The sequence below is a fragment of the Festucalex cinctus genome, chromosome 13 (genome assembly GCF_051991245.1).
Source record: "Festucalex cinctus isolate MCC-2025b chromosome 13, RoL_Fcin_1.0, whole genome shotgun sequence".
Lineage (NCBI taxonomy): Eukaryota > Metazoa > Chordata > Actinopteri > Syngnathiformes > Syngnathidae > Festucalex > Festucalex cinctus.
Window position 1 is genome coordinate 13,757,526 of NC_135423.1, and position 25,891 is coordinate 13,783,416.

The 25,891-nt window shown below is 40.4% G+C and overlaps 1 protein-coding gene across 1 annotated transcript; it reads right to left on the reverse strand.

Moving 5' to 3' along the window:
* Positions 1-1,753: 1,753 nt before the first annotated feature.
* Positions 1,754-23,422, reverse strand: kcnj5 (potassium inwardly rectifying channel subfamily J member 5). The gene is made up of 4 exons (XM_077541705.1): positions 23,285-23,422; positions 13,294-13,376; positions 9,215-10,088; positions 1,754-3,495 (listed from the first exon to the last, which is right to left on the reverse strand). The coding sequence occupies exons 2-4, from the start codon at positions 13,354-13,356 to the stop codon at positions 3,122-3,124; spliced, it is 1,311 nt and encodes a 436-aa protein (XP_077397831.1). The 5' UTR covers positions 13,357-13,376; positions 23,285-23,422; the 3' UTR covers positions 1,754-3,121.
* Positions 23,423-25,891: the final 2,469 nt, after the last annotated feature.

A 25,891-nucleotide genomic window follows, 5' to 3' on the forward strand; every position in this document is an offset into this window, starting at 1 on the left:
GGGTGAGGACCAGTAGCAGTCATAATGAAAAAGGCAAATATCCCAAATGATGGAGATTAGACCGAGAACATTTTCCTATCATTATCAGCTGTAGGCAAGTGTCGATGCAAGTAGACTTCCTTATCAGAAACACACATGGAAGCTTTCCTTTTCAGTGAACATTTCATAAACCTTTAGAAAAATACAATTTCAGATAAAATCAAGAGCCACTTCTACCTAGAACCAACATGCATCAGGCATCAGTAGTTTGATGGATACTGATCAAACCTACCATCATGTATACAATACTGAGGAACAGTATGTCATAACCGGACATTATTGTATTATTTGCGAGAAAAGTTGCTTTTCGTTAGGGTATTATTACTTTTATTCCTGTGCAAATGTCAAGCTACTGTTAATTTGTTGTTTTAACAATGCTATAATGGCCCAATGTGATTTGAATGTCACTCAGTCATTCACATACCTGTTGTGAAAAAAATAAATACATCTGTCAGTTAACAAGCTACTTCATGGTTTCTCGGAGGATGACAAAAAGATGGGCGGTTTCCAATAGGATTTGTGATGCTTTTATGGGGGTGGATGCCGGTTCCAGTGATACTATAAATTGCTGTATCTTCAGTTTTGTTCACCACTGAAATTGTATGGCTTATTCCTCGGTCAATGCAAGTTCCGTCGTGTTCTGTTTTTTCCTATAAATTATATTAGATTTTTTTCTAAACATAGATACATGAAAGCGGTAAGGAAAAAAAGAATCAAACTAGTGGTGAACTAAGACTTTTGCACAGTATTGTGTAATATAATATTAGTTATCATAATCTTTATTTCAAGATGGTGTAGTAGTGCTGAAGACCGTCTTGGATTGGTCAAGAGACCAAATAAGAGTCATTGATTGTATTTTAGCTCAGTCGGATTGCGGGAAAATAGTTATTTGTAAATTATATTTTATTATATTTTTAAAAATATTTATTGTCACGACCTGTCATGACCAAAACTGCAGTGCTTCACATACGCATTGTATGATTTGTCTTTGAATACAATGACTGTCAGTTTTCTCTAAGCTTGCTCTCGCAAGATGAATTCTCGCGGTATTTGTGAGTTCACAAATTCCGGAGAATACATCTTGTACCGCTCCCGCAGAGAACCACTGGTGGTTCGGACCAATCACAGAGCAACATTGTGTTTGGGGGCGGGATATGCAACTGTGACGAAACCAGGAAGCCAGCGTCGACGCAGGGGCTAACAAACACACCTAACATGAATGGACGCTACAATTCATTCTGTTTTCACAGAATTACTTACCGTTTCCTTATTGAATGTTGAACAGCGAGAGGCGCTTTGTGCATTTCTAGCTGGTAAGATCTTCGTGCTTTCCCCCCCTTCGACAAGAACGAACACGGAATTTTCACCCATGTCCGTGATTGGTTAAAACAAACATGTAGAATCTCGCATCGTCCAATCAGCTCGAATTATTGTACAGAATGTCCCGCCTTTTCACGACGAAATGGCGAGGTACAAGATGGATATGTTGCCAGGTTGAGTTTTCTCCAGTTTGAGTGTGAATCAATTCCACATTGGTTGCATTAATTAATCTGCATCAACTGAGTGACCACATTTCCTCACGTTTTTCGGATTTTGGCTGTTTTGGTTATTACTGGCCTCAGCCGTGGTGTTGAGTTGGTTTGATATCCTAAAAGACTCAAAAAAAAAAAAAAAAAAAAAAAAAAGATGTCTTGACAGTCTAAGTGTCATGTGGTCTTGACCACAACATTAGTCGTCACATGTAAATCAATTGACTCGGCTTCTGTAACTTTCTACCACGTCTTCGTCAATTTCCAAATGCATGTTAACTGCTGTCCATTTCGATTTACCACTGCTTTTAATTAAATGGAGCTTCACAATTGTACGGGGAGCCCGGGGAAGGGGTGTGGGGGGGGGGGGGGTTCTTACAACCAATCAGTCAGTCACACAATAGCGTCTTCGTTCACCAGTCTCTCTGCTGCAGCTAATTGCCCTGAAAATGAGCATAGAATGAGGTACAAGCTGGTTTCTTTTGGGGCAAACCTCCCTGTGTGCGAGAGACAATTAGTCACATGAATATGAAGATACACACAAAAAGTGCGGGTTTCGGAAAAGAAAACTGCATATTGGTTGTGTACAGGTTGCATTTGCTTTCTAGATGTCCCTACAAGTAAACTATTAGCCTTACATACTGTATGTAATCCCGGTGAAGCAGGAGGATCTAGACAGTGGAAAGTGTTTCCTTCCATCATCTTAGAGTAGCATGTGTCTGAATCAATACTCTTAAAAATTAGAGTATAGCTGTATCCATAAGGAGCACAGTGCAATCTGTCTCAACTACTTGTTTCAGATCAAGTTTGTCATACAATCCTGATACAACTTAAGCAGGGCACACACATTAAAGTAATCCTGATTCACGTGAACACATAATCATCTGATGATTATCCTGGCCATTCATCCTGGGATTTGAGGAGTGTTCTAAGAGTTTTTACCTCCCCCATTAGGGCCAACAATCACATGAATTCAATATTTATGATATAATAATGATGTTGACAACGAGCAACAGAGGCAAAGCTCACAGTGAGAGGACTTCTGATTTGGACGATCAACTCACTGAGTTGAGTGTTATCCCAATCTTACCACAAGCGGTAAGGCTCGATGTGAAGTAACGTTTGCTCGCGTGAGACCTCTAGTTTAGGGGACAAGACTGATTGTCGGAGGACAGATTAAGTGTGCGGTGTGCTGTGTTATTAGTGCACCGCACATCATTCGAACAATGCAATGCTATACTGTCATATCGTCTTTGTGTGTACCCCGCTGTAAGCTGCATTAGTGGTAAGTGGATATGATTATAGGATTATAAAAAGACAATCGGTACCACCAACTTTTAAGTGAAGATATAGATGTGTGTCAGCACTCACAGTACGTGTCTAGAAAGCAATCTATGCTATAGATTGACACTCTAGTACTGTAGAGGAGTATTGCATGGTTCAATGGCTGGAGAACAGTTTTGCTTCTCCAAGCCTTGCAATACAAGCTGGCCATTGACTAAATTAAATATAATACGGTTCAGTCAACTCGGGTGAGTTTGTCTGATGGCTAATCAACCAGGCAGTCCATCAGCAAAGGGCGTCTCCTCCAAAGCAGCCGCTGAGCCGTTAGTCTCTCCTTTGTCACCTCCTGAATCTCTCTCCTCCTTGTCCTCATCCTGGCTTAGTGGGTCCAAGTCAGACAGGCCAAAAGGATGCGTTTTTGGTTCTGGGCTCAGTAGCGACAGCTGAGGCAATAGCGGCCCATCCCGAAGCTTCGCCGCCATTTCCTTGGCGCTGCAGGCGGGTGTGTTGGTTTCATAGACGTCGTGGAAGTTGTTGTAATCGACCTCGTAGAAGCCCTTCTCCAGGGAGAGAACCGGCGTAAAGCGGTAACCCCAAAGCACCTCTGTGTCCAGATAGGAACTCCTCGCTTGACACGTCATCCCTAGTCCGACGTATACATCCACACGAACATGAGAGGTATAAACAGAGGGGCAGACACACAGATCAAAAGAGGACAGGCCAACAAACACACACACAAAGAGATGAAAAGAAAAAGGGAGAAATACGTCAGTAAAGTTTTCATGCTGCATACAGAAATCCCTAATCATGCAGCACATCTGTCAAATTAATAGCTGTAACACTTACGTTGACCCTGTTGGTGCTCTTTGTGTTTATGTCAAACCTTCTGTGTAAATGATGCTCTATGCAAAGGCAAAAGCCCCAAATTGTCGTAAATATCGAACACAAGTAATTGAGCTGGCTTTTTGTGACCTTCTTCTACTATTTGTGGAAAGGTGAAAAGGTTATCAGTAGATTCATCCTTTCAAGCAAAACAGTGCACACAATTTTCTCACTCTGTTGCCGCCTGTGATAAACAGCGTGCATTCGATGCGATTAAAATAGAAGTACAGTTGATTCAGACTGACGTGGTGTCTTATGTTGCCGCACAAGGAGGTGCTCATAGACCTTTCTTTTTTAATTCCCTCTGGAAATTGGCGGCCCAATTTCTATTTTTAACGTGTCAAATATTTGCCTTTTTTATGGCGAGATTGTGAGTGTCAGCCTTTGTTTGTTTATCTATAAACATGTTTGTTACTTTTCTTAACTGTAGGAGTAATGTGGATTTCTATGAGTTCATACTGAAGTCTGAATGTTTGGCTGTCCTTTGCTAGGTAAAATAAAGTGACCTGCTAGATTTCACAAACATAAAATTACTTCTTTTTTTGGTGAGAGAAACATTTTCAAAACTTTGCAATAAAAACTATAACACCAATAGAATCTCTAAAATCAGGGTTCCCGAAAGTCATAATTCTGATTTTTCGTTTTTCAGTCAAACAAAAATGGTAGAATTTGTGGTTTTTCTCTTTGCTTTATCATACATATGCCATTAAAAATGCCAAGATGACCATAGATTCAGAAATAACATGCATGGAAGCATAAAACAGCCAGCAGTCCTGTCAAGACTACTCCAAAATAGGATTGAAAACGTAATTTTCTATAAGTTAAATGATTTCCACATCATAGTTTGACCAGAATCGCATACCGCCTTGCGCTCGACTTTAGAGGTTCCACTGCATCCCTGAAATCAATAACAATAATTGAACCACATTACAGTAATCCACCTCCATCCAGGATTCTGTTATAGAAGAACCCTTTCAAGGGAAACCTTTTAACCCATTAAAGAAGAAACATAAAAGAGCACTTAATACCATAATTAAGGCTGCACCATTTAGGTGAGCTACTTCCTGGTTATTGCACATGCTGACTTAATGGGATGAAGCCATCTTTAGTATTTATTTTTTTTTCTCCTGTGACATCCACCTGCATGTGTGGAGGTCAACGCTGATTACTAACTGCCTGCATATTAGTTCATCATGATGATACTCCTAATATGCGTTAGTTAGCACATGTTTTCATGTCAAGTGTTTGTACAGTACGGAAAGAGAACAGCCAAGGTCATGTACATGTTTGCTTTGTTCGGAACTCCTTCGCTCGTTTGAAGTTTGCCCTTGTGTTTCCCTTCCAGGCTTCCCATATACGCTAATTATAAGGTCTCGAGCTGACTAAGCTTTGTTACTCGTGGAATTATTTGCCCTGTGTTTATTTCTGATGATGCTGGGGATATGCTCCCCTCAAGGCTTTCCGTTCTTAGTCATGTTGAGTATTTGGCTTTGTGTTGTAGCTTTGGGTGTGTTGTTGTCAAAATAAGATGATTCACAATCGAAGAGGACTTGAAAGGGACAGTTTTACTCTTCTGTATATTTTGACTGTAGACTGATGTGGAGGTTAGTGTGTTGGGGTTACGGGTTAGCGCTAACTCTAAACCTTTTGACCATGTAATTGGTCTTATGCAAGCATGTTCAATGTTTCCAAATTAGTCAAATGTACGCGTTTGATGGAAAGGTCTGCTGACCTATAGAGGGACATTAATATGTATGTTTTTATTGGTCGTTTTGAAATGCAATAATTGTTTTTTTGAGGATGACTATACCCAGGGGTGGCGAGATCCGGTCCTCGAGGGCCGCAGTCCTGCAGGTTTTGGATATTTCCTTTCTTCAACGCAGCTGTTTCATGATCAGCTCATCAGCAAGCTCTGCAGAAGCCTGATAACGAGCCTGTTAATTGGAATCAGCTGCACTTCGAGTAGGGAAATCTATAAAACATGCAGGACTCTGGCCCTCGAGGACCGCAGTTTGCCACCCCTGCTATAACCCCTTTTCCTCATTTAACGACACTTCAACGTCCTTTCCACCTTTAAGGTAGTGTAAATTTTATAGCTAGCATGGTAATTAACAACATTTTTTCCTTTATTGGCCAAGACATGAATACGTCAGAATAGGCCTACGCACGAGTAGGTTGTAATATTTACAAGATCCATTGTTACATAAAAAATGTATTGTGTTCCACAAAACACTACCTATTTGATATATAAATATTACACGGGATATATACGATGACAAAACTGTCATAAACGTACTATCATCAGGGCCCTTTCTATAATGAAAACAAGGTTTGTTGTCGGCAACATTGACACACACGACAGGGCCTCTCCGACACAGAAACTATCATAACTGCAGCACAATCACGAAGAAGTTTGCTCAGCTGACTTTGAAGTTGCCAAAACAATAACCAAAATATATCTATAGCAAACACAGATATTTAGAGGTTATGAGTGGATTGTTCTGCGATCTGTAGTCAGCTATTATCTGGTTGCCCTGTGCACATTACGTATGTAGTGTATTTTAATGTGAACACATAGTAGTTGACAAAATAATGATGGTTGGGAAAAAAATGTTATCAATGAAGCTTAGAGCACTTGTTAACATTTTGAAGAATGTGCAACTATGGAGTTTGACTTTTACTTCACTCTGACATCTTGCTGAATGATCCAATATCGGATGCATGTTAATAGTGTTGTATTGTATTCAAGACTACACGAACCGAGACCAAGAGCTTATTGACACTAGATTGTATCAACACAAGACCAAATATTTTGGAGGTCAAGACCAAGACAAGACCTAGACTGTATATATTAAAGAAAAATCACGAAAAAATAATATGTAACAAAATAAGCAGTATGTTTGCAACAATAAATAAATAAATAAATAAATAAATAAATAAATAAATAAATAAATAAATAAATAAATAAATAACAACAAAAACAAACTCTCCTTTGTTGTTTTTGAAATAGTACAATGAAACAATCTCAAATCTAGGCAGTGTGGCACTCAAGGCGACACTGGTAAGGTAGGGCGGCACATGCATTCTGCGTTTCTCACTGATCACAGTAGTAATGGTCTGGTCTCAACCAGTTTTGACCAAAAATCTCTCTCCGAGACAAGACTGAGTAAGGATGTCTTTGATTCTAAGACGAGAATATTATAATTCTACAAGTAGTGGCTGGAGTTGTTGATTTACCCAACTGCAGATTCTTCTATTTGTACAAACATATTTTGGGGGGTTATCATTAACTCATTTGCTCCCAAAGACGTATAAATATGTTCTATTTGAAATATTACCACTGTACCAAAGACGTATTTACACGTTGTTGTGTTTTGTTTTTTTAATGCTAGAGCATACAGAAGGCTTTGATGCAGCCTCTGAACTGAAGATAATGGTTGAAGCAATGGTAGTTATTCTAAAAACGGCCAGCAGGTGGCAGTAGAGTATAAGAGATTAACCAGGGCCATGTTGCAACAAGCTGTTTTCCCCACAGTTTCAAACAGTTTTGTGAATAATGATGAAACTGAGCTATATTCTAATGCTAATTGCTGCAAAATGGAAACAGTTAGATAGAAATATACTTTTTTCCCCCCCTGAAGAATCGAATCAAAATCAGTCAAAATCCAGCAAAACACAGGAAATGCTTCAGTGAAAATGGCTGGGAGTGAATGAGTTAATCAATGTTGCCATTATATAGAAATATGTCTACATAACCTAAGGTTCATTTTTGGTACTGTGCAGAATAGGATTTGACATGATAGTTGATCTGAAAGTTTTTTTTTTTTTTTTTAACATGGTTTGATAAGGTGCTGGCTGTTTTGCCTAACAATGGACTTTGCAATTATCTAATGAAGAACGATACGTCTATAAAATTACATAGCTACAGTTACTTTTTTTTTTTACTCTGATGGTAAAATTAATGTGTATCTATTTCAGGAAGGCTTCCATGTGCCTAGTTGGAGCTTGGATCTTGCAAAACTGGTGCCAGACTAACGCCAACTCTTACATCAGTAGCTGAATGTTCATGGCACGTATGTTCAGTCACTAGCTATTTTATGGCAAAGAGCCAATAACCTCCTGTCATTGCTTAGTAAAGAGATTTGTACGCTGTCACCGGATGATACATTGGTGATGCTGTGTCATAGCTATGGCTTGACTCTCTGCCAATGTAAACACAAACTGGTGTTTGGCGGTGCGCAAGTCGAACCAAACTTGAGTACTGGCACAAACGCTACCGGCATGTGATGACAAATCATTAAACTAAGCGAACTTGCATTTCTCAGGCGTAAGATTGTTTTAAGAGTCTCGGGGGGGACAGTGTGTGTGGAGCGTTGCGGTATAGGCAATGGGCAGATTGGCCCATTGCCCGGCGGAAAAGGACAGTAAAGACACTAACCCTTGAACACTGCAGCGGTTTGTGCTAGTGAAGCAAGGGGTGATTTAATGCCTGAGTCAAGTATCCAGCAGTGTGATCAGGAAGCATGATGACTACTGGTGCTTTGAGAGAGAAAATAAATATAAAAATCTAATGTGAAATAGAGCAGAAATGTTCAGATGCATGCAACGCCATGCCTGATCGCACCAGGGAGCGTTGTGCTTTGTGCATGTTTGTCCAGGAGTGTAAACCCTCCTAATCAGTCCATGTGCCTCATTTACTGAAGCAAACTGTGTCCAAGAACATACATTAGTACCATCATGATTAGTCATGTTATACTGTACATTTAGTCAAAATAAATCATAATTACGTATTCAACAGTGGCCAAGAAAGAGCTAAAGAAAATCACAATACCTGCTTCAGCCAAAACAGACGGAAACCTTATTACAGACAATTAACAGCCAGCTATGGGCCATTTTAATCATATCATTAAGATGTTTATAGCAGTTAGGGAACTGATTTTGAGACTATTTTTACACAATTTGGAACGTTTTACAATAAGATATCGTAAATTCTGATCTTATGTCTGGAACTAGGAGGATTTTTGGAACTTTACAGAAATCCCTGGTGTCGTCTGTCTTTTAAATGTAACCAGCCTGAAGCAGTTTTCAAGGGCTTGGCATTTACCCTAAACAATGTTGAGCAGTGTTGGTAGTTAAACTTAACTCGTTTTGAAATATACTTGAAGTATAGCAACATTGGAAATGCGGGTAGCATTGACTACACGTGTAAAATGGTATGGGCGATTTGTACCCGTAAGTGGCATTTACTTTAAAATGTCGAGTTTTCGGATAAATAAACACCAGCAGCTCTGTCGAATTAGGTCAGCTTCGAGAAATACTCTAAATATTCCATTCCATTTAGTCTTACAGCTCACAAGAGAAACGGTGCCCAAACTTTTTTTCCACCAAGGACCAGTTCATAGTAGCTCAGATTTTCTTATAACCCTACCATTTTCCACAAACTGTCAATCTCTCACTCATCAATCGACACAGTTTCTTACCTGTGGCCTCCACCATGCCCTCAAGGATGACCACGATCTCAAATTCCTCCTTCTCCATTTGTGCCATGGACATTTCCCAGAAAGGGCTCTTTTCATTGATCTCGTGTGAAATGATGAGCGGCGACACCAGGAACAGGCGATCGTCACCCGTGTCAAAGCCGATGTTTATGTCCGTTTGATTGAGCGGGATGAACTCGCCCTCCTTGGTCTGCTGCGAGCGGATAAGCTTTGCTCGGATGGAGGCCTCCACAATGTGAGAATTCCTTAGGTCCCCCACCCGAAACATCAGGCACATCTTGTTGTCTCGCACTGATATGACTGCGTTGTGCGAGAACATGAGGGTCTCGGCGCGGTTCTTTGGCTGTGAGATCTTCACAAACATGCAGCCGACCATCATGGCGTTGACAATGGAACCCAGTATGGCCTGCACCAAAAGCAGGATGATACCTTCCGGGCATTTTTCCGTGATGACACGATATCCGTACCCAATTGTGGTCTCAGTCTCAATGGAGAATAGGAAAGCAGAGACAAAACTGTTGAGGTTCTCCACGCAGGGGGTCCAGCCCTCTTCGTCTGCATGCAACAGATCCCCTCGGATGAGCGCAATCAGCCACCACAGAAAGCCAAAGAAAAGCCAGTTGACGACATAGACTAGCGTGAAAATAAAAAGACTAAGACGCCAGCGGAGGTCGACCAGTGTTGTGAACAAGTCACTGAGGTAACGGTAGGTCTCTTGCACGTTGCCATGATGAACGTTACATTTGCCATCCTTTTGCACATATCGCTGACGTGGCTTCTTGGCGGGGTCAGATATCAAATGTGTTCGTTCTGTTGATATCTGGGCCTCCCGTAAGTGTTTAGGAAGCTTCTTCACCTATACGGAAAGGGAAGAGAAAGAGACAATGTCAGAGAAAGGCGACTACAAAAGTGTTTACGTACTTTTCATATTCAATCTTAACATTTTCTGCGATTGGCAGGCAACCCGTCCAGGGTGTACCCCGTCTACTGCCCAAAGCCAGCTGAGATAGGCTCCAGCACCCCCTGCGACCCTTGTGAGGAGTAAGCAGTCAAGAAAATGGATGGATGGATCTTAACATTTTCTCAAAAGGTATGATCATGTAAATGATGGAGAGAAATGTGATTTTATTTTATTTTTTAGCTTGTCCTCACTAGGGTCACCAGTCTCAGCTGACTTTTGGACAAGAGGCAATCAGCTAATTGCAAGGCAACCATTCACACCTACAGACAATTTAGAGTCTACAATTAACCCATGTGTCTTTTTGTAATGTGGGGGGAAACCGGAGTAACTTAATTACCTGACCCCATGCAGGCATGGGGAGAACATGCAAACTCCACACAGAAGGACACAACTCGAACGCACAACCTCTAAAATGTGAGGGAGAAGTGCTAACCAGTGCTCTGTTATATTATGTAACAATTTGCCCTAAAAATATCTTTACAATCACCTTTTTATTTGACCATTTATGACATCGTCTAGTTAGTAGATGAACACTTTAACTGTTCACAATGGGTACTCCTTGCCAGTTTTCAGACTGGATTCAGGTTTGAATTTCCCATCTTCTGTTTGAGGATGTGACATCATATGCGCATTGTGTACGTGAGGAAGGGAGTGTGCAGTTTTATTTTTCAGCCACAGGTGGCAGTAGCGATTCTAATTTCAACTTTCTGCCTTCAGCACCTTTAATATAAGAGACTACAGTTATGCTGTGTTCTCTTCACTAATGAGTCCAAAAATCTTCATTGTGAATTGCATTTCACATTCAAAGCAGCAGCTTGAAACAGTAATCAGTTAATCATTAAGACGGAAATAGAGTGCACTACTTGGTTTCATCCAGCAGAGGCTGTTGATTCAGCATCAACAGCTGTTGAAAGAGCAATATGATGTCATCAGTATGGGACAAGAAGAAGTGACATTCAGCTTTTCCCTGCATTAATGAAACATAGATAGATAGATAGATAGATAGATAGATAGATAGATAGATAGATAGATAGATAGATAGATAGATAGATAGATAGATAGATAGATAGATAGATAGATAGATAGATAGATAGATAGATAGATGGATAGATAGATAGATAGCTAGATAGATAGATAGATATCCTTGATGAATTAATGTCCTGGTCCTCAAGAGCCTCTATCCTGCCCGTTTTAGATGTTTCTCTCCTCCAACACACCTGATTCATATGATCAAGATCAGACTTCTGCAAAACTTGCTGATGAGGTGATCATTTGATTCAGGTGTGTTGGAGGAGGAGGGATCTACATCTACATCTCACACAAGCTGGGTAGGGACTCTCAAGGAACGGACTTGGTCATCCCTAAATTAGGGTATCCTTAGGTCTTTCTGATTATTCCATCTTATTATTAATAACATTCTGAAATTGACAGTCAATTACGGTAAGTGAATGTTAGTGAGTGATGAGTGAGTTAAATGCCCACTGCTAATGCGTACCAAAAGCTACAAAATTGTTGGCTTGTCATTGCAGTGGTGACGAAAGGTCACATATTTTGCAGTCTATAAAAGTGACGCACCAATCGAGGTGTGCTGTGTAAGAACAGCTTAGTCAGCTTTTGACAATATATACATTTTCAAGATTAATTGCATGTCAAAATTGTATCTACCTCACTGAGTTTAGGGGGAACTACACATCCGAATAGTACAAGCCCACTCGCAAAATGTTGTTTCTTGTTGTGAGTGGTGTCCACATATCGGAGCAAGGGGGAGAACACCTTAGGGCAAACAAAAAAAAACTCAAGGACGTTGACTCTTTGTTGGCACAATTCCAGTAAACGATCTGGCTCCACTGCTGCCCTCTGCCTCTCACTATTTCCCCTCTGTCCTCTCACTTCACACCTGGGATCCTGGCAAACTTGCATCGGAACAACCGAACATCCTCCAGCTCGCTCAAAGATACTGATTGCATCCTCCACATAGTACCCATTTTATTTCTTTCTGAAAATGAGATGCTTTCAAGTCATATCCCAAAAATCACGACTGTAAAAATCTACATTTTTGCTACTATTTTTGGATGTGCGCACACATGAGATGAGGATTGTGACATCTTTCAAACAGACTAAGGACATGCGGGCAACTCCCTAACACTTCCAATTTGAATTGGCAAATTGAATATATGTTGTGTTGTGTCAAAAGAAAAACAAAACAAATCCTGTCCCTTTAAATCCTTCATTGACGTCGGCTTAGCTCCGGTAAAGTTACAGTGCTTCTTCTTGCAACCTTGGAGCTTTGATGGCAAAATATACAATGCACCTACAGTAAATAATCTTCTTGAAGATTCTTTAATTACATTTTGTAGAATCAGCCAGAAGTCTTGCAAGTTTTTTTGAGACGTCAGTTACTGTTGAGCACCTCTTGATGCACACACGTCACTTGAGCGTATTGAGTTTTCTGCTATCAATTCGAGGTGATCTTTGTTTAAGAAACATTTGGACAAGGAAAAATTGAAAGACGATGCTCATTGACTGGCACTGCAATTAGTGGTTTGATGACGAAGCATTCACTCAGTGTCTGTTGAGCTCCTTTTAGTCAACTGTACTGAGATCTATAAATCAAATGAAAACACGTCTATCAACTTTTCATTTGAATTGGTGAATATATGTACAGTATTTGTTTTTAGATTTGCTTTAAATGAAAGACAAAATAAAAAGCCCATCAGGCTTGAGCTAACAGTGATTAATGAAGCTGTCACAAATAGTGCCACCCAATCTTTGGCCAACGTAGTCAATACAGTCCTTGCGGGTAACGGCCCTAACACAAATTCATTAGTCCTCTCTACACTACAGTGGTAAGTGGGTGATGTTTTCACTTATTGAGCTTTCCTGACCATGCTCGGGAAGGAAGACCGAGTTGCAATCAGTTCCCTTTTGGCGAAACAGCTTCAGTTATACTAGTCGGGTTCTCCTCCACTTACTCCTCAAACCGTCAGTTCTCCCCATGTTGTATTCTTGATCTCCTCTTTCTTCATACCAGCTTCTCTCTGATGTGACTAATCTACTAAATAGTCCGTGGCATGAATAGGTTTGGCTTTTTCAGTTTTACCTGTGCAGGCGTGACACCTATCTCCATGTTGTGGTCCATGAGGATTCTGGAATCTCCCGCCATCCTCAGCTGAAGCACCACACCTGCAGGACATAGGAAGATGTTGCCATTATCGCCCAGACAGGAGTTGTCTTTTATTAGTCCTTTGTATTAAAATAAAAAAAAAAAGCAGCAAGGTTTCTTTTTCCTCCAATAACAATGTTCTTTTGGAGTTGAAATTACAACACTGTAGGCACATTATTTTTCTCCTGCCATGTAAATTTCCTCAATTTATCAACCTGTCAATACTGTCAGCAACTACGAGGCAGAACACAAACCCACCATGGTTGTTTGAAATGGGTTTCTTTTAAAAGCTTACTTGTTCTACAAATGGCCACAATTGCCCGTGTATGCCACATTTCTTTAATGTAAACCAGAGACATTTATTTACTCAACTGCAAGGTATAACAGAAATCTATTGTTGTATGTATTAGTACGAATATTTTAGCAAGACTATTTATTTTTAGTCCCTATATCAATAATGTGCTGCAGTTCAAGGCAGAACTACAGTACAGACTTTTCTCTGCACCGTCTCACTTTGAATAATGGACGTGCCAGGCAAAACAGACCAGTGGGAGTGCTGCTCGTCGACAAAACTATGCTGATATATATTTTGTTAGTTACGTCGATTAATGAAGCAACAGGTTTATTTTCAACCCAGTTTCCTACACACTTCTGAAAATAAGTTATATTTTCATTTCATTTTCATATTTTTTTAAAATAAGTTATATTTTCAGAAGTGGGTAGTAAGGTGCTAGATTTACACATTTTCATTTACTTAAATAGCTTTTTGGAAAACTTGTACTTGTCATACTCTTTACTTATACTTACATATATATGCCTGTAGGGATCACGACTCTTACCTCATTACATTGTGGTGCATTGCACTTGCTACTTTTTGGGATGTCACTACACAAAGCACTAAATCAGTGTACAATAAGGCGATGCGCATACACTCGTAATATTACACTATAGGTAAACACAAACAACAAATAACATTAACAACACAGCATATTATCTGATAAGGCTTTTTGTAATGACACGAGGAGAACCACATACAATATGTATAATGTGTCACATACATGTCTCATAACCACTATGTGAAAAACTACAAAGGAGGGCCAAATGTTCAGTGAAATAACGTTCGCAAATCAATGTTATTTATTTGAGATGGCAATTAAAAATGACGTCATGCCATTGTCATCTGCCACTCTGTCTGAATTTCTGCAATCATGGCCTTTATGCTTTATTTTTCAACCAAATTTTAAATTAACTCATTCACTCCCAGCCATTTTCATAGAAGCAGTCCCGTTCACCCCCGGCTGTTTTACTGGATTTTGACTGATTTTGTAAGGCCCACAGAATATTGTGTTCTATTGCTATAAAAGCATGGAACCCATCAAAAGAAAGATTAAAGTCTCTTCTTTCATCAGGAAAAAAAAAGTATGTTTCTATCTGTTTCCGTTTTGCAGCAATTGGCATTAGAAGAGAGCTGGTTGATCTCCTTTGATCTGCTGCCACCTGCTGGCCGTTTGTGTAATAACTCCCATTTCTGCAACCGTTCTTTGCAGTTGAGAGGCTGCATCAAAGCCTTCTGTATGCTCTAGCATAAAAAAAAACAACCAAAAAAAACTTATGAATACGTCTTTGGGACACTTAGAACATAAAAAAAACATATTTATACGTTATTGGGAGTAAATGAGTTAAAGTCAAATTGGAGCAACACTTTTACTTTTCACTGCACTGGCATCTCCATCTTCACTAAAAGTATTCCCTCCAAAAAAAAAAAAAAAAAAAAATGGAGGATGCATCTGTTTGAAGATAGGCATTGGTTTGTTAATTGAAGCACATTGTATATATTAGAGGCCCCTTTTTGAGAAAATATGCCATGCAGTTTGTGCCTAAAGATCTGTTTTTGACATTGTTTCCTGGCAAAGGAAGAATGCATGAATTATGCTCACTGGTAGCATTTATCCAAGCGAACAAGAAGTTGTGTGATTGTCCCTTGCGTAAAGTTGATAGATCATGTGAGAAGCCCTATTTTTTTTCACGGTAATCCGGTTAAACCTTTCAAGCTACACGAGGCAATTAATTTAGAGAGCCCCTGGGTGTTGTTTGAAAATCAGTGACTGTTAATTCAGCAAAGGAGCCAGGGATTTCCCAGTGCTCAGTAATCAACGGTGCTAAAAGAAATACGGATAAATGATGTATTCTGGCTGATTGACGATCCATCCGACATTTCCTTGTCATCGGTCGCTAGCATCAATCAATTTGATAGCTGACCAGCAAAGTGAGGCAACCAGGAGGTGGCCGAGTAAAAGTGAGAGGAACACATCACAAATCAGGCCCACACAGGAATGTGGTGTTGACATTGATGGTCCAAAGCAAAGGGCAGAGTGACGTGACAGGCATCTGAGCAGGGAGACAGGCAGCATGTGCGGGAACACACACAAAGCTTCTCACTGAATACATCCAAGTCATTCCCGTCATTTTTGCTTCTCATGAATTTAGCATGATCCATGGAGGTTTGTGAATTGGACCAAAACGTCAATGAGACTGATTGTGGCTCACACATTATCTTGGTGGTTAAAGAGGCTAACAAGCATTTATCTTGTAACCAGGAGAGTGACTGGATGCTTTTGCTGAATAGTGTTTGTGTTGATAACAGGAGTATTATATCTGTTGGTCTTCAAAGTAACAGGATGCAATGTCTTGAATATTGCGCTGCGGTGGATACAGCAGTAAAGTCAAATTCATGGACAGCCCATGTACGTATTTGCTAAACACTGGCACTAGCTTGAAGTGGACCATGTTGCAAATTACAATTCTTTGAGCAAGGTCATGGAAGGCTCGACAGGCTGGTTCACCGTGATTTGAGATCACGTAATTTGCAATAGGTGTTTTGTCCTGACTCTGACTTTATTCTCTTTAGTATAACTGAGCGCACCATCAACAATGATGTCGAAGCTTTTATTATAAATTCAAACATGACTTTTTACTTTGCTTTCACGTACCAGTAAGCTTGCTTCTAGATATAGAACATATTGAACAGCATATTTTATAATCAATAAGAGCAGTGTTTGTGCATAAAATGTATAGGTTATAATAATAAATTGCTTCCCTACACAGGCAAAAGCATGTTGTTGAATATTGTTCATTCTATTGAAGCAGCACTGTTCACCACAAAAGTCCACAAGTAATACAGTTCATATGAAAAGAAAGACCAAATGTGTAATTACTAACATAGTTATAGTACTCATTGTAGTGTTTCCACAGTAACACGGAGGCAAGATGATTGTGTAGTGAAAATCAATCCCCGTAATATATATATAAGCAATAGCTTTATATCACCATGATATTGACACATTTGTGTAGTTAGCGCTAACCTTGTCTGCAGTTGAAGTCATGCATAATGGATTATAGTGCTTTCATCCCAATGGCATGATAGTTACAAATAGTATCCATGCATTGTAGTAGTATGTTGCAAAGTCAGCAATATCACCTCTAGCAGTTTAGAATACAAATGCAACTGCAACATTACTGGTTACTCATCCGTATACTTTAAAAGTCATAGTTTACAATTTGCTGTTGGTGCAGGAAAAAATGTTCAAAAACTGTTAAAAAAAAACAAAAAACAAAAAAAACCTGCCATACACGCAAGAAAAAAATAGTCAAACAACTGTAAACAGTAACCAAGCGGTGTATATTAAGTAGCAATATTAAATGCCATAAATTTCCTTCTGATCAGATAATGATTCAAATTGAAGCTGGTATCAGTGATACCGAACTGATACTGATACCACAAATAATGTGTCTGATTATTTATTTAAAAAAAAGCAAACGGACAAACAAAAAACACTTCAGAAAAAATACAAAACAACCGAGAGATATATTATTATTGTTATTTATCTTTTAGAAGTATATTGAGGCAGCCGACAAGAACTTGATGTTTCATAACACTGGATCCATGTGTTAATTCAGTAATAACACGTATTATAACTCCGAGTTGAACTCTGCTGCTATTTCTTGACGCGTGCATTTGTTGTCGATTGGCTGGCGACCAGTTCAGGGTGCACCACATCTCACACACCCGCTACCTTAGTGGGCATAAGCAGTACGGAAAATGGATCCTTAGTGGGCATAAGCAATACAGAAAATGGATGTTTTTTTTTTGTTTTTTGATACTGATTTCCCAACTGTATTTATTCACGTGAACAACTAAAGTGTTTAGCACTGTTTACACGGAGTCCTCGTCATAAATGCCTCATGTCTTGTGGTATAACCCGAGGTGTTTTCAAAGTGAGACTAAGTGACTGAGCAACGTGGCGTGACGTGGCGTGCTTCGGCCAGGCAGAAGAACAAGTAGTTCCCACCAACCGCTTATCATTTAGACAAAACCTCAATGGCGTAGTTACTTTTAATATGCTACCTCAAATGACTCCTGTATCAAAAGATAGCAATATTTTGATTTGAGTATTCATTTTAGAGCAGAAAAATCTGGTATTGGAGTTACTGATAGTTTTGTATCAATCCGCACATCATAAAAAATACTGCAACTAAATGTCGAAGTTTATCAAAGAGGCTGCTTTCCTTGAAGTAACAGCAATGAGTTACTGTTACTGGTAGTGTCACGATTATGTCCCCAGCCTTGATGGGCCCATTAAATAACAAGGACTTTGTCCCTATCTTTATTCACTTGTGACACGTTGAGGTCGGGCAGGTCAAATGACTAAAAACGTCCCGAGCAAGTTTGGCTCCAGGCCGGACTAACACTGATATGCTTCTAGACTCGCGTATGCAAACTTCATACCAACCCTCCCTCCCCGTTTTCCCATTATGTCCGATAGCGAGCCGAGTGTATCAAGTTTTACCCTTCTCATGGATGACCTTCTCCGGAGTGACACTGCGGCATTGAGACGTCCCTTTCACACTGACTGGAGAACAATTTCCCTAATGATATGTCAGAGTCTCTCAATCACTCTCTGTCTCTCTCGCCACATCCCTCAGTCACTTCCTGACACCCTTGAAAATATCCAAGCCACTTACAGTTGTCCAACAGTCTTTAGTGTGTGTCACTCACCCGCAACTGGTAGTATGTCCTCAGTTTTATTCAAAACTTGGATGGTTTCAAAGCGCAACACCTCCAGGAGCCACACCGCAACCCTCTTCAAACCCTCAAATGTTTCTAATCTGGTGTTGGTGTCAGACACTTTGTTATCCAGGGCTTACATTTGAACTTCTACGTTACTAGGGGCACCTCATAGTTAGAGAGAATGATGGCCAAGCAAAGAAATATAGCAGAGTAACTATGTGGATGAAAAGAAATTCATATTTCCACAAAAGAGTGGCCATGGGCATTCATGCACTCAACTGCAGATTTTATATTAAAACTCATGTCAACTTTAAAACAGAAAAAAAACAATTATAGAGAATTGCATCAACAAGACTCGAGGCAGTCAAAAAATAGCTTGCTGTAACGTAAACATGCACACGGCATTGCAAAAAGGTCACACCAGTTAGTTGAACACTGATTGAACACTAATCATTGCTAGCGACGCAGTTTCCACATGACTTCAGGCCATCTTTAATACTGTGCAAGGAACTCAGTTATAACACTTTGACTGCTTTGTTGCTAATGTTTTGCCGAACGATACTGTATATATACATTACGTCAGCGGAATTACGTTTCTGTGCTCAATCACACTCGTCTTGCACTGTATCTACCTCACTGGTTCGCTTGCACTCTGACGCTATGAAGCATCATTATTTGTTACTTGAGTATTATATATTCACATCCATATGTCCTCCAATGGTCGTAGTAAGTGCAAAGGAGAAACAACATTTATTAATCATGCACATCAGTTAGCCTGCTTTTGAACAAAGGTTTCTAATTAGCCAGTGATATCACTGCAATTCAATGTGTTAAGACTTACTTTGTACTGTATATGGCAGGGCGAGAATTTTTAATAAACTAGAAAGAAAGGATCGACCCGTTGACGATCAATGGTTAAGATTGATATTTCCGATGTATGACTTTATTACTAAGAAAGTTTAGTTTAAATGCCAGATCCGAAGTGAATTTTGTCGACAGTGTCCATCCATTTATTAGTGATTGATTGTCGGCCTTGGCAGTAATAGCAACTTAAAATAATCTTTCAGGTGTAAAGTAAGCATATAAATCAGACCAAACTGTATTGCAACTTCACAATTTTGACAAGTTGCGTTAAGAAGATACCCAGCTGTCCCTCAGTTTCCAAGAAAGTCAATCAACAAATGACTATAAAATATCAAGAAAATCAATGATGTGGCCTTGTTAGCCATCCCCCGTTTCTCCCTTTCATCTGTGTTAATGAGCTGCAAATGTATGGGAATGTATTTCCCTTGGGAGAAAGATGCTCACGCTCGCTCGATGCTTGCATAAAACCTGTTTAAAAAAAAAAAAGGTGGGGGGGGGGGGGGCGCTCATGTGTAAAAAGAGCTGTATGTGCTCCCTTCCCACTTTTTAATGGCACTGCAGTGATTAACAGTCTTATTTTACTTAAAATTATGTACAATTTGCATAAATTAAAAAGAGATTCCCTTCATTAGTGATGTTGATTCGTCCTCATTTTGCAGTAATCCGAATGCACTATAAGGAAGTTTATTAGCAACTAAAATATGTACGTGTTCTTGTTTGCAGCCAATTATTGAGGTAGTGTTTTACATTCTAGATCGCATGAGAGTTTTGCACGCTTCCTGCATCCGCAATTAGAAATGTAGTAATGCAGACGCCGTAAGGATGCAGGAATTCTCACTTGGGTTCAGTCAAACTGGCACAACCTGAATGTTTATCAGATACACATCCAAAACATCTCCGCTATTGTCTGCCTATCTTAACAAAGGCAGTACTCATGAATTAGACAAAGAATTCGCCGCTATTAAAACATTCAAGTCAGATAAAGGAAGGCTAATCCTCACTGGCCTTAGGACTAAATGTTCCAGAAGTATTTCATCTCACAACCAGGCACCTGCTGCTCACAGATAAGGGTAAAATCCATTAATGAGGACTCTCCTTTAGTGTCATTAGCCACTTCAAGGCTCGACTCGCCTCGGTTTAAGACGGTTAGTCTTTGTAACTGCGGTAAACTTCTCAGTTCACTAGTGTGAAAATGCATCTGTCCCAGACAGCATCGACAACAAAAATGAAAGGAATGAGGGCTGCATGTTCGAAACTTCCAATTTTCACACACACACACACACATTATGAAAAATGCAACACAATTCAACAATTTCTTCATTTCGCTCATTTTAACAGCACAGAAAAGAAAATCAACAATTTCCTGAGCCTTGAAGACAACACATCGCCATGACAACAGCTCTGGCGTGTGGCATGATCTAATGTGAGTGTAAATTAAAGCCTAAAAAGATCACAAGTCAGATTTGAACGAGCAGACTCCCAATAATAGTAATACAAAAAGTGCCATGCATTTAACTGAACCACAACCTATACATCTCAAGCAAGCTTGTAATCCTTAGTAAGGAACAATTGGAACATCGACTCCTCACCCCCTACAACATACACTGCTTATCTGGGTTTGACACTGCACCAGGCTATTATTTTTCGGGTAAACCTACATATTATTTCCTTGCACATGAGCCTTGAAGACCATGAATGTTGTTACACTGTTGAATAGCTGCAGTATGAAAGGTGACCTGAACCCACTTCTACTCATTGTAGTATTTTCCAAATAAGGAGCCTCGATTAAATTCCAGCAAAATGCACTGATGTGAGTGTGCATCTCCAGTACGTGTGCGTAAAGTCAAAAGACAAAACAGAATGCAAAGAGGCCATAGGTGGAATATCAGTCCAAAGGTGACGGATGGCTTTGCACATGCTGCACTGTACCAAAGCAGAAATACATCAGCTTAGTGAGGCTTTTGGCGAATCAGTGAGTGGGCCGTACTATAAATCTTGATGCTTGGAGTCGTAGGTGCACTTGAATTTGCATTGCTTGATTTATGAGTATTTTTTTCCTATGGGGTGATCGAATTATATAAGCAATTTTATACTGCTTAATATATTCATAGTCAAGTTTGCATTAATATTCAGATGCTAAATTTGAATTATATACCGTTATCATTCTAAGACCAAAACATACACACATTTCCACACTATCTTTCTCCACATTCGTCTGTCAAACTGCTGTGGTAAGTTCTGCTGTTCTGATCAGTAACAGATTTCAAAGGGACTCAGAAGTGAACTAATGGCTGTCTGTGAACAATAGAAAAAAAATATAGCTGCTACACGTTTTTTTTCTCCTTGATATGAAGAAGAGCACATCAATGAGGGGCATTTATTTTTTTTTACATGAAGGACACACCTAGTGACTAATTGGGGTATGGTATCTATTAGTGGGATGACCACTTTGCAGGAAATATAGTACTATAGTACTGTCCTTGCTACGTACACAGTCAGAGAACACCGCAATCTGTGAAGAATTACTGAATTAATGTAGAAGATGAATAAATGAATACAAAGTAACATTATTAATGGCTAAAATGTGTAACCAAGAAGAAGTCTGTATTCCTGGATAAGCACATGATATGAATGCCTGCCTTTGAGGTTGGCCCGATGTGCCCTTATCCAAGCCTGACTTTATAAACACATCCACTTCATAATTCACCGACTTTGGAGAGTCTCCTAATGAACAAACCTTTGCCCTCTTTTGCCCGTTTTTTCGGGAGATGTGGTCACGGATAACAACCGAGCAGGAGAGGAGCGCTGAGTTGCCGTTACGGTGATGCAAAGATAATAAGGTCAAAAGGCCTTCTATCAGAAAGCATTACGTCTTTGCTATTCATGCTTCCCCCAGTGCACTTGAAATAGCCAATAATGGCACAAGCAGCTGCAAGCAGGCTCATTAAAGATTTTGCTGGTAAAAGAAGCTTGTGAGAAGTGGCTAAGGCTTTGTTGCTGTATTTTGAAATCAGGCTGTTAGAACTTGCCCTGCCTTTACTTTCTTTAACTAAGAGAGCAGTGACGCCTCACTTTTCATGTTTTTTTATTCCCAAAGTAGAGATGTTAAAAAAGGATGACTGATTCGGCACGTTGCCAAGACGCCCGGCGATAAGAAAATAGCGGGCGGACGAAGGCTTCGGGGGAGCCGGACTTGATTAATACGCCCGCTCAGCCCACTGCATTGCCATAAAAGTTTTACAGCAACTACTTTCCGGATGTGCGTTGAAGTGAGTACCAAGGGGTATGTGGTTGAGATGCTTGTTCCAAGGGAATCAATATACATGATTTTCAGTCAATGCTTTGGCGTAGCTTACAATATTCATGACAAGACAGCCAGCAGATATCACTACCCCCGCGTCCTCTGCTTTATCCACTGCTCCCGTTGAATAGCTAAAAGCAAAAAAAAAAAGATGCTGTGTGTCTGCGGTCCCTCCACTCTCCTCCTCCTCCTCCTCCTCATGCGCTGAGAGTAACACAGACGCACCTTCACGCTGTAAACTCCTGCATTGCACTGAGCGCACGAGGGGAGATGAACGAGCATCTCTCTACGTTTTTGCGTCACAGAAGCCCGATCATCGCCCTGCCCCCGCCAACCACGAGGGCACGCAGATGCACGGCGCTGTACGCATCACCGCAGTCACACCGGCGGTAAAAGATGCGGAGAACAAGATGTGATTATGTGATTAGATTGCGCTGATGGAGGAGGCTTTACCCAACCACTTTACCCGTCAACACTTTTTCTTATTCATTGCTTTTTTTGCTTTCATCCATATTTGACGCTTGAATTTGTCTTGTTTTACTCAAGCGACCTCATCCACGCAGTTGATGTACACTTTTCATTTGGCAAGCATCTCGAGATGGGGACGTTGCAATGTAAGCCATCATGCAAAGCAGATGCCATTCACCGATTACAGTGATACTGCTATCATCAGCCGCGTGTATCATCAGGCTTACCTTCAGGTCTTTGTGGGAGTAGCTGTCCCTTCGAGGCATCTCACAACTACTCCCACCTCCAAAACTGTGCACTCCTTTTTTTTTTTCCCCCCGGCTTCTCCCTCTCCTCTACTGCCACCCTGCTCCTTCTGCTCCTCACAGCTCTATATCAAGTGTGAGCGAGGGCTCGGTGTCTCCGCCAGAGAGGCATGGGTGGGGGAGATAGAGGCAGAGTCAGAGTGGGAGAGAGAGGACAAGACAAGGGGGATGTAAATATGTGCCCGGTGTCTTGATTGCCAATTCCAAGTACACGTTGGATATCTTTTCCCTCAGGATTTGTCCTTTACGTGTATTTGTGCGTCACATACAGTTTTGCAGAGAGAGGTTAAACAAAGGATGTGTTTGTGTGTTTATAGCATTGAAGATGCAGACAAGGCACTGGCACAATGAGGGGGAGTGTGGTGTAATCATTTGCCAGAAAATGCCTTGAGGGTTTTAGTGAGATGCAAGAAAAGAAAATTGTCGACAAAAGGAAGACGGCGCGAGAATACAGTGAATAGAAAGGTGAAGATGAGTCAAGTGCTGTTAAGGGAGCGAGAGGTCATTTTGACCCAGAATTCCTCATGGGAAGTAGAGAAAAAAAAAAAGTGTTGAATCATATTCACTACTCTTCCGCAACCACCCAGCCAAAAAAAATCGAAAAAAAGTCTGACATTAATACAACATTTCCACTGCTTGATGAAAGCTCAGCTCTACTTGTATCAGTCTGGGGCGTTTGGTTTTCCATTTTAAAATTGCACAGTGGTAAACTGAACCCTTGTCACGTAGAATTAACAAAACTGAAGGAGGAATTAATTTCTTGATCACGGAAAGAAGAGACAACAAGCAAGAAAAGATTACGCTTCAGCAATGATGAGTCCGGCGTAATAATCCTGCAATGTCTAGCAACAAGGGATGCTAACTTTTCTGCATTTATTTAGCGCCATTTTAGAACACGCCATTACTTACTTCTCATTTTACGGGAATATATTCTGTTTCATGAGAGACAGAATCTGACTGGCTCAGAGGCTGGACTAGTCACACCATTCTACTGCTATAGTTTGTCCTTTTTCCCTGAGGCAGGGAGGAGTTTTTGAGTGCTCATTTTATATTGACACCTACTGTAGTTTCCACACTATAAGGCGCACCGCATTATAAGGCGCACCTTCAATAAATGACATATTTTAAAACTTTTTCCACATATAAGGCGCACCGCATTACAAGGCGCACCGTCGATGAATGACATTTTAATACTTTTTCCATATATAATGCGCTACAGTAGAGGCTGGGGTTATGTTATGCATCCATTAGATGGTCCTGCGCTAAAGGGAATGTCAACAAAACAGTCAGACAGGTCAGTGAAACATTATTAATAGATTACAAACCAGCTTTCTGACAACTCCATTCACTCCCAAAATGAATAAACAGCTGTTTTATAAATTTTTCTGAGGTAAAGTACTAGTATTAGCTAGCGATCCAAGATGGCGGGATCTTCTGCGCATGCGCGTCACCGATCGTGCAGGGTCAACGATAGCGTCTTGACAGCGAGACCTGTTGCGGCTCAATATTGATCCATATATAAGGCACACTGGATTATAAGATGCATGGTCAGCTTTTGAAAAAATTGAAGGCTTTTAGGTGCGCCTTATAGTGTGGAAAATACATACAATATAGTACTTAAAATAATCACCAGTCATTTTTTCTGATTTTTCAGGAAACACAAAAAAAATGAACCATTTGCATCATGAGGAGATGATTTAGGCAAAAATAATATTTTTTGCAAAAAATGACTTTGGCAATTATTTTAAGAGGGTGAGTGTTGAAATGTTACTGGACATTATTGTGTAATTTCTACAGATTAACGTTGCCATACTATGGAGTAGATTGCATGTTCGGTGCTTAAAGGAGGAGGAGGAGGTAGTGGAAGACTAAAGGATGGAGGTCGCGCTTTGACGCTGCTTGTCATTGCAAAGCCTTCTCATGTACTTCCTGCATTGAGTTTTGGAGGAGATTTATGACTCTGTCTTGCCCTTTGTATCCCACTGACAGCACTACCCCCCCCCCCCCCCCCCCACGCCAAACTCGCCCCACTGAATTGCCATGCCACAACTAAAATGGAAGACGGCTGTCAGATACTTCTTGTGGTACCAGCGGAGAACGGCCAGGGAGCCAATTACAGGATTAGAGGACATCATGTAAAGCGCCTACAATAATGAGGAGCTTGGGATCTTCCAGATGGATGCAAGTTCGGGGTCATACGTGCACCCCTCCCTCAAGCGATGGTCATCTTCATTGTGCGAGTAAAGTCTAGTCGTCCTCCTGCTGTATTGATCTGTTGTTTGGGTCAACTACTGTCACCCCCCTTGCGACACATTCAGAGTATGTGTAATTATTCCCCCACGGAGATCACACCCCTCCCCTGCTTGCTCACTCTGTGGAAAAATTCATCCAGTTAGCTGTACCACCTCACATTAATCACATATCACACATTGACAAATTGCGGGCACATCATTACTGAGGAAACCTGTGTATGGTTCAGCGGCATTTGCATAATAGGGCTGGATATCACTTTATAATAGGGTCTTCTTG

Excerpts from the sequence above, each read along its gene's own strand:
- kcnj5 (XM_077541705.1), bottom strand. The coding sequence starts at position 13,356 with ATGGCGGGAGATTCCAGAATCCTCATGGACCACAACATGGAGATAGGT. Across the intron at positions 10,089-13,293 it reads TAGGTGTCACGCCTGCACAG|GTGAAGAAGCTTCCTAAACA; the intron begins GTAAAACTGAAA and ends CTTTCCGTATAG. Across the intron at positions 3,496-9,214 it reads GGGCATGGTGGAGGCCACAG|GGATGACGTGTCAAGCGAGG; the intron begins GTAAGAAACTGT and ends ACGTCGGACTAG.